Genomic DNA, 13,097 nt, shown 5'->3' on the forward strand with positions numbered 1-13,097 from the left:
TGTCGAATTTTTAAGGAAGAACGACACGGGGGTCTCCATTCAGTAACTGGTTAACGACTACTACAGGAAATATAAGTGTGTCTTATTAAAAAAAAGAAATGTCCCCATGCATTGGAGATTAAAACATTTACCATTTATACAACCAATGCTTTTGTTTTGAACAAAGGATGAATTTTGGGACACATTTGCTAATGTTTGAAAATAATGGATTCAAAAAAGATGATCTAATCTTCACAAGTTAGATAGAGCAATTATGCATGCACAATCAAATACATATTGGAAAGCAGACTTCACCCCATCAGCTCCAGTGATGCTGGTGATTTCTATTAATGAAGCACATAGGTTACCCATAGTGCATTAATGGGCTGTCCAAGTCATTTGATTTGCTAATTGTGATGGCGTAGTGCACCAGTGTAACAGGGCTGGAGTTGAGTCCTTGTGAAGTGTTTGGTAAGTGTTTCTTCAATAGAGAAAACATAAGACATTGTGACCCCTATGACATGAATTTATATACTTTTTTCCTGATGTAATTCAGAGGCATGTAAGAAAAGCATGTTCACTGCATTTGAAACACTGTAATTGTAATTGACAATTTAAAGACGTCAAGATATTGTTATTCTCTTTGCATAGGACCTTACTCTTGCAATGCTATGAGTTGACTTTGTTTATGTGTTAAAGTCAGCATTCATTATAAACTCAGCAAAAACAGAAACGTCTTCTCACTTTTAACTGCGTTTATTTTCAGCAAACTTAACATGCGTAAATATTTGTATGAACATAACAAGATTCAACAATTGAGACATCAACTGAACAAGTTCCACATGCATGTGACAAACAGAAATGGAATAATGTGTCCCTGAACAAAGGGGGGTCAAAATAAAAAGTAACAGTCAGTATCTGGTGTGGCCACCAGCTGCATTAAGTACTGCAGTGCATCTCCTCCTCATGGATTGCACCAGATTTGCCAGTTCTTGCTGTGAGATGTTACCCCATTCTTCCACCAAGGCACCTGCAAGTTCCCTGACATTTCTGGGGGGAATGTCCTTGTAGCGCTGTCTTAGGTGTCTCACAGTACGGACATTGCAATTTATTGCTCTGGCCACATCTGCAGTCCTCATGCCTCCTTGCAGCATGCCTGAGGCACGTTCACGCAGATGAGCAGGGACCCTGTGCATCTTTCTTTTGGAGTTTTTCAGTCAGTAGAAAGGCCTCTTTAGTGTCCTAAGTTTTCATAATTGCCTACCATCTGTAAGCTGTTATTGTCTTAACAACAGTTCCACAGGAGCATGTTCATTAACTGTTTATGGTTCATTGAACATGCATGGGAAACCGTGTTTAAACCCTTTACAATGAAGATCTGTGAAGTTATTTTGATTTTTACGTTTTACCTTTGAAAGACAGGGTCCTGAAAAAGGAACGTTTCTTTTTTTGCTGAGTTTAGATGTTGTGTCAGCAACATAATACATTCTAAACAAATTAAACAACATTGTCGGTAGGCTCGTCCGGTCTTTCTGTTCTGTTGTGATTTACCGTTCCATTTTCATAGAATTTAAATGGTTCGGCCTATGAATGACTGATATTTTGTCCTCTCCTCCACCAAAAACTGTTAAGCTTTAGGAGAGTGTGTAGGAGAGTCAATTTGTGTATCCTACTGCGGTAGAGTTTTGAAATCCACCACACACACTTTGAAACAGCTGTTGTTTTTCTCAGATGAGAAAAGAATACACATATTTAAAAACAATACGCTACTTATGCTTTTATCTACATTTTTTTTACACATGTATTTAGGGTTTCCCCCTCTGTGATTTAATTTTCTTGATGATACACTAGAGATTTTTAGTATTCTTTTTTTTGTTGTATTATTATTAATTCTTATTTACAGTGAAAGCCTACCCCGGCGAAACCCAGACGATGCTGGGCCAATTGTGCGCAATCACAGCTGGTTGTGATGCAGCATGGAATTGAAGCAGGGTGTCTGTAGTGATGCCTCTTAGCACTGAGACGCAGTGCCTTAGACCACTGCGCCACTCGGGAGCCCTCTAGAGAGTTAAAGGAGAGTTTAATTTCACACAAGCACATTAGTATCCACGTTTTCTCTGCACATCTGATTACCTTTGACCTTTTTCAAGAGGAGGCAAGGAGAGGACAGAATTCCAATTTAGATTCTCCCTTTGTAACAGTGATTTCACGGTGCAGACTTTTAGAATACATGTTGCCCTTTAGTGGTGATAGGATAGTACCTCATTGAGGAATTAAATCTTGCAGCGATAAACTGCACGTTTATCACATTTGTCGTTTAGGCAAAGGCTACATGAGTCAATCTGTTGATGCGAATTGTGGTAAAGTTAAATATGTAATCTGTAGGCTTAAGTAAAACATTTGGGTGGCAGCATAGCCTAGTGGTTAGAGTGGTGGACTAGTAACCGAAAGGTTGCAAGTTCAAATCCCAGAGCTGACAAGGTACAAATCTGTTGTTCTGCCCCTGAACAAGGCAGTTAACCCACTGTTCATTGAAAATAATAATTTGTTCTTAACTGACTTGCCTAGTTAAATAAAGATAAAATAAAAAATGTAATGATAATAACCACAACAGCTTGCATGGCATTTGTTAAGCAGTACCCCAGTATTTGATATTATTAATTCTCTGTTCTATTCAAGTCAGCAAAGCTGTTGTTTTTTAATCAACCAACCAAGGCAGAGTTGGGCACTCAGCCAATCATCCAACAGCGCTGTTGTAAACGTTTTAATTTCCAAGCAGCATAGCATGTTAGCAGTATTGAATCATAAAACAGTTAAAAATGATAAGAGATGTAAAATGATCAACATCCATATTTTCCATTTATTACTGTGTGATTTAATCAGAATCAAGTGCCATCTGCTTTGAGACAAAAAATCTGAAACATCCAAAATATCACCTCACATGGCTACAGCCTATAAAATAGACTAGAAAGTAAAACATTGACATCATAGCTCAAGTGGGGAAAGCCAAGGCATGATGAAATCACTAAATACCCCAGGCACAAAGTAGATTAAGCCTTGCAGCTCATGACCCAATCATTCAGAGGCAGACAGAGCCCACAGCAGGCGATGTGTTAAGGGGACAGAGTCAGCAAATTAACCCCATGGGATCACAACATGGTCCACACACAGAGGGCCAGATTGGATGGAAAATAAATCAAAACAAAGCTCTTTTAGACCAGCCCACCCACAATAGCCAGCGACAATAACATCACAACAGAGGAAATGTGAATATTTGGAACAAATGGCGTCCCATACTAAAATAATCCGAACTGCGAAGCCTCCATATGCAAATAAAAAAAAGTAATTACTTAGAGGTTTAGGAGCATCTGACACTTTGAGGTTTTAATCTGACATATGGTTTGTTTGTGGGAGCAGAGGAGTGTTGTCATACAGAAGGTTTAAAACTAATTTTAGGGTTTAGAATACTAATTGTATATGATTCAGATTACAAATATTTTAGTTCCATAATATTATATCATCTGTTCCCCCCCAACATCATCTCTGATGTTTTATGTGATGACATCACAGGCATAGCAATAGGATCTCAAATGGTCACAAGCCTTTTGAGAAGAGGAACCTCAGCCATATTATATCCCTTCTTAGTTGAGACCATTACAATGTGCTTAAATTACATTAAAAAACTACAACGGTTCCTTAATGATTATGACACACGACCATTTTATGCCCAGTCTGTGGAGAAATTGACTGAATTGGCGACACTTTTACATCAGGGCCTAGTGGAGAGGAAAGACTTTGTTTTAATACATTTCCTCTCGTCCTCTCCTCTGTCATTTCTCTGTGATAGTAAACTCTCCTGGACGCATCCATCAGTTTCTGTGGCCAAGAGTTGGAATAAAATCATTAAACCATAAGTCACTTAGCAAGCAGGAATAAAGGGCCCTCTGAGTCCTGAAAAGAGCTGCATGGTTTGTTGGTTTCATTCAGAAACCAACAAGTTAATGTTGCATATAATGTAATGTTTTGGTACTTAAAATGTGATTTTACATTGACTGATGAAGCATAGTATATGACTACTGTAAGGTAAAACTGGTGTAATCATAGGTGAGGCTTCTTTCAACAGCCAAGGGTCTGAAAAATGTACCAAATATGATACATGTCTGACCACACGAGGGCCCCAGAGAGAGCTCTGAGAAGACAGTTCTTTAAAGAAAAATGCTGGTTCCAGGACCCCACCTTAAATAAGTAATTCAGTATCAATAACAAAACTAGAGTAGAGCTACAATTATCTGGTTCTCAATAGATTTGGGATATTTAAGAATACAGTACATACTAACATTCACTTACATTGAAAAAATCACCCTCTAGCCTGTGTGAGCAATGTTCTGCGAAAAGCACAGAATGTGTCACGCTATCAACACCTGTCATGGACTATTAGCTACATAAAGGTGATGTTTAACCCTCGGTGGTATAAATGTTTAAGCATTCCCTATAATGTTTCTGACTTTTCTATACAAGGCTTTATTTAGTTTTGAATTGATCAAATTGCCCCATTGTAAAACAGTGCCTACTCAAGTGCCCACCACATACTGCTTATACTACTTGTGACAGGTTATATTCCTATAACTCTAAGAGGATAGCTAGGGACCTCTGTGTGCTTCCTTGCCTGTGTGTATACCCTTTCTCAGGGCTAGGGAAACCCCCTTGGCCCTTCCTCAAGACATGAAGGGAGAGTGTTGGACTGCTGAAAATAAACCCCTATTAAAGCCATTTTATTCTTGCTTCAGAGAATCATGACAGCAGAAACTGTCTCCCTCTGTAACATGTGGTGGGAGATATTTTGCGACATTAGCCTGCAAATAGACCACACACCTATACATGACAGTGATCTTAATTATTATGATGACAATTAATGATGCATCTTATCTACAGTATATGGTCCTATTATTCTGTATTGCATATACTGCGTGTACACTTTAGAACATAGTGTTTTCAGTGGTAGAAAAAGTACCCAATTGTCATACTTGAGTAAAAGTAAAGATACCTTAATAGAAAATGACACAAGTAAAAGTGAAAGTCACCCAGTAGAATTGCTAAAATATGCTTAAGTATCAAAAGTAAAAGTATAAATCATTTCACATTCTTAAATTCTTATATATTAAGCAAACCATACGGCACCGTTTTCCTATTTTGTAAATTGACGGTTAGCCAGGGGTACACACCAACACTCAGACATTTACAAATGACGCATGTGTGTTTAGTGAGTCCGCCAGATCAGAAGCAGTAGGGATGACCAGGGATGTTCTCTTGATAAGTGGGAATTAGACCATTTCCCTGTCCTGCTAAGCATTCAAAATGTAACAAGAACTTTTTGGGTGTCAGCGAAAATGTATGGAGTAAAAAGTACATCTTTTTTTTTTAGATATATAGTGAAGTAAAAGTTGTCAAAAAAAATTGTATAGTAAAGATACCCCTAAAAACGACTTAAGTACTTTACACCAGTGAGTGTTTTAGCACGTAGTAGCCTATGACATTTAAATTGGTCTCGGGAAAATTGCACAATGGGTCATTTTGAGTTCAGTGATTTTAAAAATAAACAGTCTACATCTGAAATGTTTTGTCAATAAATAATATACTTAGTTGTGACTGTCCTGTTTATGAATATAAGATTGAGGAATTATTTGGCTGTGTTTCAGATAGTCTGGGGGTCTGTCTACTCTTATTGAAGACAATAATATTCTTCAAGACATGTTTAGCGTACAATTTGAAGGTAAGAATTTCAGAAACTCATTTTCACCAACAGAAATGGTTACGGCAGTAGTTGTCTTCAATGTTTCAATATTTAGTCACCAGTATTTAGGGACGGTTACCAATGCAATGCTTTCTCATGACCAAATGCCATGGAGCCACCCAGGGCTGTTCTTGTGATGATGAAGTTTGACCATCCCGTGTCAGTATCATGATGAGGGAACAGTCCAATGGAAGATTCTCTTCCACCACCACTACAGAGATAATTGGTCCCTTATACTATATGATTGAACTGGGTCACTTAACTATGAAGTGGCCAGGACTTTATAGAGGATTTTAATACAGATCATTTAGTTTAACTCCAGGAGGTCCAGTAGGATAGGGAGAGTGGAGATCACTGGTTTAGTGAGAAGCTGAGCCACAGGGCTGAACCACAGTCCATCACCCCACATTTAGGTCCTGTACTGTTGGTTCATGTGGCTATAAGGATAGTTCCAACCAGCAACACAAACAGATGAATTTCACCACAATAACCTACATATACTCTTTTAATAGAAGGGAGTATTTAAAGATCATCTATTATTACGTTTAAACTAAATCCAACCAAACATTTAGGATAAGTTGTTACATACGTATGTTTTGTAAATGTGCCCACAGAGAATGCTTAGAGATTGTATTCAGTTGACATGATGCCTTTCATTTGTGATTTCCTGGCTCTGTTTATCTGACTGTCACATCCTAATTTTCTTTAGGCTATGGAGGCTGGGAGCACAACTGGGTCAGTTATACTTCCTGAATGCTCCCGATCCTTCCAACGAGGGAAGGACCGGGGACTGTCTCGCATGGCAGCACATCTGCATTATGTCTCTTGCTATAAGGGCACAAGGCGAGACCCAAATGCAGACACAGGGGGCAGATGGTTGAGCTCTGATATTTATTATAACAAAAGGGGCAGGCAAAAAAGCAGGTTGGGGACAGGCGAGAGTTTATAAACCAGGTCAGAGTCCAACCAGTACCAGGCGATAGGCAGGCTCGAGGTCAGGCCAGGCAGGGGTTCAGTGATCAGGTCAGAGTCCAAACAGTACCAGGCGATAGGCAGGCTCGAGGTCAGGCCAGGCAGAGTGATCAGGCAGGCGGATTCGGTGTCAGGACAGGCAAGGGTCAAAACCAGGAGGGCTAGGAAAAAACAGAGACGGGCAGAAATAGGAGCTAGGAAAAAACGCTGGTTGACTTGGCAAAACAAGACGAACTGGCACAGAGAGACAGGAAACACAGGGATAGAAACACCGGGAACTAATGGGGAAAACAGATGACACCTGGTGGTGGGTGGAAACAATCACAAAGACAGGTGAAACAGGTCAGGGCGTGACACTTGCCCGTGGTGTTTTTTTCTTTTTTACCCGTTTCAGATTTGTCTGGTTTGGTTCTACTGGGGTTTGATTTTCTATAAAGGCTTTCATGTCATGTTATTCAGGTGGATTTTGACATGTGCACACTATGCTACAGTAAGGTATTTTATCTGACCTTTTATTGTCCAATAAGATGTTATATTTTATATATAACCAGCTTTTTATTTACTTGTAATATGTTATATTTATTTGTATTTTGTATTTTAGTTGTTACTGTTTTCTGTCATGGCATGTTCTAACACATCCAATCTCCCCTGTCATCTAAACCCACATCAACTGTTTGGATTTTGTCCCAAAAAAACACTCATTATTCCGAGATATTCTAACAATGAACCAATTCCCTGTTGTCTCTATGTAGCCTACCATTATCCTAAATTACAACTTTTCTGTTAGTTTACCTCTATATCTGTCGTCTCTAATGATGTGAACTCTACTAACCAGCAAGCAGATTTCCCTGAGGCAGCCTATCGGAGAGCACGACACACTATTTAGTGAGGTTGTAGCTGCCTGCATGCGCTGGCATCCATGCATACTCAGCAGAAGCAGGACAACCGTTAAACTGTAATCATCTGTGCTCTCTGCAACCTTATGCCATTAATACTGTGTAGGCTAAACGTTCCGTGCTGAGATTACCTTCATATTAAGGAAGGGTTTTACCGTTACCCTGGCATCCGTTCGACTAGATTAGAGGTCATTTGTCACCAGTGTGGGATCATGTAAGCATCAGTTGAGAGAGAGAGAGAGAGAGAGAGAGAGAGAGAGAGAGAGAGAGAGAGAGAGAGAGAGAGAGAGAGAGAGAGAGAGAGAGAGAGAGAGAGAGAGAGAGAGAGAGAGAGAGAGAGAGAGAGAGAGAGAGAGAGAGAGAGAGAGAGAGAGAGAGAGAGAGAGAGAGAGAGAGAGAGAGAGAGAGAGAGCTTGTGAGGCTTCTGACTCTCCCAATGCAGACTCACAGACCGTTGTACTGCAAGGCACAGCAGAGTGCACATGTGGAATCATGCTGATGAACTACGTCCTATCTAACTAAGGAGCTGGGCTTTGTCTAAAGATACTTTTTTCTTGTTAGACAGCTAATCCTCTGTGTCCGGTCAAGGCTTGGCACTCAGACTACTGAGAGTTTGATTACCAACTGGACAGACAGACTGGCAGAAGTGTGTGAGAGAGAGGAGCCAGCTAGAGGGATATACAAGACGCCCTGGACTATCTGACCGGAATTCTTGTTGACGGTGGAAAGATGACATCCAAGTCATCCAGGCTGGGCAGACCCTCATCGGCAGGGTCCAAGCAGCCCTCTCAGAGGAAGGATTGCCCGGTGGGTAACCGATCCTGTATGCTGCGGGTCGGGGAGAGGCTGATGAGGGCTGGGAGTGAGGGGAACCTACATGTAGTGAGACCCAAACCTGTCCAGCAGACACCCCTGGAGGAAGGACACCAACAGTCCAGCTCCATCACACCCAAAGGTAGGAACTCTCAAAAGTCTTTAAGTTCATAGTCTAAGGCACTTACTACTGTACTGCAAGACTTTAGTAGTAATTTACTAACTCATTGTTTTCTGATCATGTACTGTATGAGCCATAGGATATTGTATTGACAATGACATTGTGTCAAAGTCAATACACCACAAATTAAATCTGATTATGTACAGTACATGCTTCTGTGCATCAGTCATGATCACCCCACCAACACTCTCACACTCTCTCTCTCTCTATCGCCCTCACACACACACACACACACACACACACACACACACACACACACACACACACACACACACACACACACACACACACACACACACACACACACACACACACACACACACACACACACACACACACACACACACACACACACTGTACAGTATGTGGAGGGCTTAGATCACCCTGTCAGAGGGCTATTTTGTATTGTCATGCATTCCTGGGTGAAGCACATGAGTCTGGCCACATTGTTCTGCCTAGGCCCCCTCAGCGGCCAGTGGATTAAGCCCTGGGGTCCACCCTTTTAGCTATCATTGTGCTGATTAGTTACATTTCCCCTCTTATCATCACATTCTCTTTCAGTAAAGTTGGGTTAATCTCCTGCCCCGGTTCAAAAGTAACTGCTGCTGCAGACCCTCTGATTGCAAATTGTACCGTTTTGAATTGAACCTTGCCAACTCTGCAGCTGGAATCAGTCGCATAGAGAAAAACCATTTCTCACACTATCCAGGGTACAAATGAGCCTGTGCGTGAACTCAGGTTCCCTCTAGGTTTAATATATAATTTGAGCTGACGAACAATGGCTGCGATACATGGCCTATAACTAAGAGATGACATTTCCTGTGGCTGTCTATCTATCGTCAGTTGCTGCCAGTGGCAGGCTTAACACCATGTATTCAGAGAAAGATCTGAACACTAAGCCTCTGCTCTCCTCTCAGGACATGATACAAGACTGTTCTGCTAAATTACCCTTTAACCAGCCGATTTTTGAAATGTCTTCCCTTTCTCCATACATTGTGACAAACTGCACTTCTCACACTGAGCCCTCGGCTTAAAATCCTCTCACACTTGCTGTCACATGCAAGTGACATAGAGTAGACTTAAAATAGAATAGAATAGTACTGAACTTGGTCTTCTATTGTGAGTGATAGTAGTTTTGCAATTTAGTTGGGAGTAAATAACCTGTTGAGTTTTAGTGTGTGAATGATTCATCACGAGGGCCATCCCAGCCATGGTTCGCCTGCTTAACAGTTGATGATGATCTCATCTTTCATTGTCTACATCTGTTGTTAATTGTGTTTTAGTTAGTATTGTCAATTCTAATATTCAAATGTAAGTTGTAGCTACTCACAATTCAGCATGTTGCTGCCAGTTGCTCTATATATTTTTTGTCAAATAATAATTATACTGTTTTCCGTTGATCTAAATCTTTTGACGCATCACAATGCCTGCCACTGGACACAGTCTGGTGGTAATTATCAGTGCATATGTCAATATCTAAGCTGCAAGATCACCCAAAACTGTAGTATTAACCTGATGACTTTTGTGCCTTCTAACCCCTTTTATACATTGTCTGTTTAAGCTACAGACTGGGTTGTACCATTGAATTCGTATATTATTTTCTGCATCCGTAGATACCAACCATTAGCCTGTGTGATTAACGGTGGCTGAGCAACAGCGGTGTTTGTGAGACAACGACAGATCCCGAAGGAGCCGCAGGGCCAGGTCTTTTTTTTACAAAATCGTCTGTAGAGTCCAAATGATTTGAGCTACAAACTATTGAAAGCAATCTATGAAAAGCTGAGACTCCCACGAACACAAACATGTTTTTCTCTATGACTCTCACAAGCTACACAAGAGTCGTTAGAAGGTAAGGGGTTCTTCTACATAGAAGATTGCGAGCTCACAGAACAGGGCTCCGGGCAGCCGAGCGGAAATGGAGGAAAACTCGCCTCCCTGCGGACCTGGCATCCTTTCACTCCCTCCTCTCTACATTTTCCTCCTCTGTCTCTGCTGCTAAAGCCACTTTCTACCACTCTAAATTCCAAGCATCTGCCTCTAACCCTAGGAAGCTCTTTGCCACCTTCTCCTCCCTCCTGAATCCTCCTCCCCCTCCCCCCTCCTCCCTCTCTGCAGATGACTTCGTCAACCATTTTGAAAAGAAGGTCGACGACATCCGATCCTCGTTTGCTAAGTCAAACGACACCGCTGGTTCTGCTCACAGTGCCCTACCCTGTGCTCTGACCTCTTTCTCCCCTCTCTCTCCAGATGAAATCTCGCGTCTTGTGACGGCCGGCCGCCCAACAACCTGCCCGCTTGACCCTATCCCCTCCCTCTCTTCTCCAGACCAACACGTCCCTTCCGTCTTCAGAGAGCGAGAGTTGCACCCCTCTGAAAAAATCGATCCCCGAATGTCAACAACTCCAGAGACCAGCTATGCCCCTCCCTCCTCTTTCTCCAGACCATTTCCAGACCTTCTCCCTTAACTCAACTTATTGAACGTCCCTTCCGTCTTCAAGAGAGCGAGAGTTGCACCCCTTCTGAAAAAACCTACACTCGATCCCTCCGATGTCAACAACTACAGACCAGCAAAACTCTTGAACGTGCCGTCCTTGGTCAGCTCTCCCGCTATCTCTCTCAGAATGACCTTCTGATCCAAATCAGTCAGGTTTCAAGACTAGTCATTCAACTGAGACTGATCACGGAAGCTAAAGCTAACTCTCTCTCCTCTGCTCTCATCCTTCTAGACCTATCGGCTGACTGTGAACCATCAGATCCTCCTCTCCACCCTCTCCGAGTTGGGCATCTCCGGCGTGGCCCACGCTGATTGCGTCCTACCTGACAGGTCGCTCCTACCAGGTGGCGTGGCGAGAATCTGTCTCCTCACCATGCGCTCTCACCACTGGTGTCCCCCAGGGCTCTGTTCTAGGCCCTCTCCTATTCTCGCTATACACCAAGTCACTTGGCTCTGTCATAACCTCACATGGTCTCTCCTATCATTGCTATGCAGACGACACACAATTAATCTTCTCCTTTCCCCCTTCTGATGACCAGGTGGCGAATCGCATCTCTGCATGTCTGGCAGACATATCAGTGTGGATGACGGATCACCACCTCAAGCTGAACTTCGGCAAGACGGAGCTGCTCTTCCTCCCGGGGAAGGACTGCCCGTTCCATGATCTCGCCATCACGGTTGATAACTCCATTGTGTCCTCCTCCCAGAATAGAACCTTGGCGTGATCCTGGACAACACCCTGTCGTTCTCAACTAACATCAAGGCGGTGGCCCGTTCCTGTAGGTTCATGCTCTACAACATCCGCAGATGACCTTGCCTCACACAAAAGGTCCTAATCCAGGCACTTGTCATCTCCCGTCTGGATTACTGCAACTCGCTGTTGGCTGGGCTCCCTGCCTGTGCCATTAAACCCCTACAACTCATCCAGAACGCCGCAGCCCGTCTGGTGTTCAACCTTCCCAAGTTTCTCACGTCACCCCGCTCCTCCACTCTCTCCACTGGCTTCCAGTTGAAGCTCGCATCCGCTACAAGACCATGGTGCTTGCCTACGGAGCTGTGAGGGAACGGCACCTCAGTACCTCCAATCAGGCCCTACACCCAAATAAGGGCACTGCGTTCATCCACCTCTGGCCTGCTCGCCTCCCTACCACTGAGGAAGTACAGTTCCCGCTCAGCTCAGTCAAAACTGTTCGCTGCTCTGGCTCCCCAATGGTGGAACAAACTCCCTCACGACGCCAGGACAGCGGAATCAATCAACCTTCCGGAGACACCTGAAACCCCACCTCTTTAAGGAATACCTAGGATAGGATAAAGTAATCCTTCTCACCCCCCCTTAAAATATGTAGATGCACTATTGTAAAGTGGCTGTTCCACTGGATGTCATAAGGTGAATGCACCAATTTGTAAGTCGCTCTGGATAAGAGCGTCTGCTAAATGACTTAAATGTAAATGTAAATGTAAGATCATAGGAAATCATAGGACATACTGTAGTGTCTATGATACTGTAATAAGCTCACATAGTTGCTGTCACAAACTCCAAACTCCACACAGTTGTCACTGAGTAGTTAGATATTCATTTCCCATTGAGCAAACCATTTCTGTACTTACAGTATTCATATAAATGAATTGTTATCAGGTTTTTGCTTTGACGGACCTTAGTTTTTATTGACATTTGTCAATAAAACCACGACTGTAACTGTTTATGTCAAATTGTTATCTGTTCTACTTGTAGCCCTGGTTGTCCTGAAAATAACTGTAAAACACTTCATTTTAAAGCAAAGACAGTTCTCATCAGGTTTCAGCTTCAAAGTGGATGCCTGTTTTTTAGATAAAGATACTGGTTTCTGAGCAAGTGTTGACAGGATTTAAAGTTTATACTTTTAAACATCAATATCCACTAGATTAAACTAATGGGCAAATCTGATGGTATTGTTATAAGAATAATTATCCACTGAAATGTACAATCCTCTT

General features: G+C 42.3%; 1 protein-coding gene across 8 annotated transcripts in view; it reads left to right on the forward strand.

The window, feature by feature from the left end:
* Positions 1-6,776: 6,776 nt before the first annotated feature.
* The window catches only part of si:ch211-207d6.2 (sickle tail protein), an 89,197-nt gene continuing 82,876 nt past the window's right edge, over positions 6,777-13,097 (forward strand). For 7 of the 8 annotated variants that reach the window (XM_046321113.1, XM_046321120.1, XM_046321122.1 and 4 more), the window contains exon 1: positions 8,038-8,593. In XM_046321113.1, the coding sequence (XP_046177069.1) occupies positions 8,368-8,593 (226 nt within the window). In that variant the 5' untranslated portion in view covers positions 8,038-8,367. Of the gene's footprint in view, positions 7,233-8,037; positions 8,594-13,097 lie in introns of those variants that run through there. The other variant, XM_046321114.1, reaches the window with a different exon arrangement.

The sequence above is a fragment of the Oncorhynchus gorbuscha genome, linkage group LG22 (assembly GCF_021184085.1).
Source record: "Oncorhynchus gorbuscha isolate QuinsamMale2020 ecotype Even-year linkage group LG22, OgorEven_v1.0, whole genome shotgun sequence".
NCBI lineage: Eukaryota > Metazoa > Chordata > Actinopteri > Salmoniformes > Salmonidae > Oncorhynchus > Oncorhynchus gorbuscha.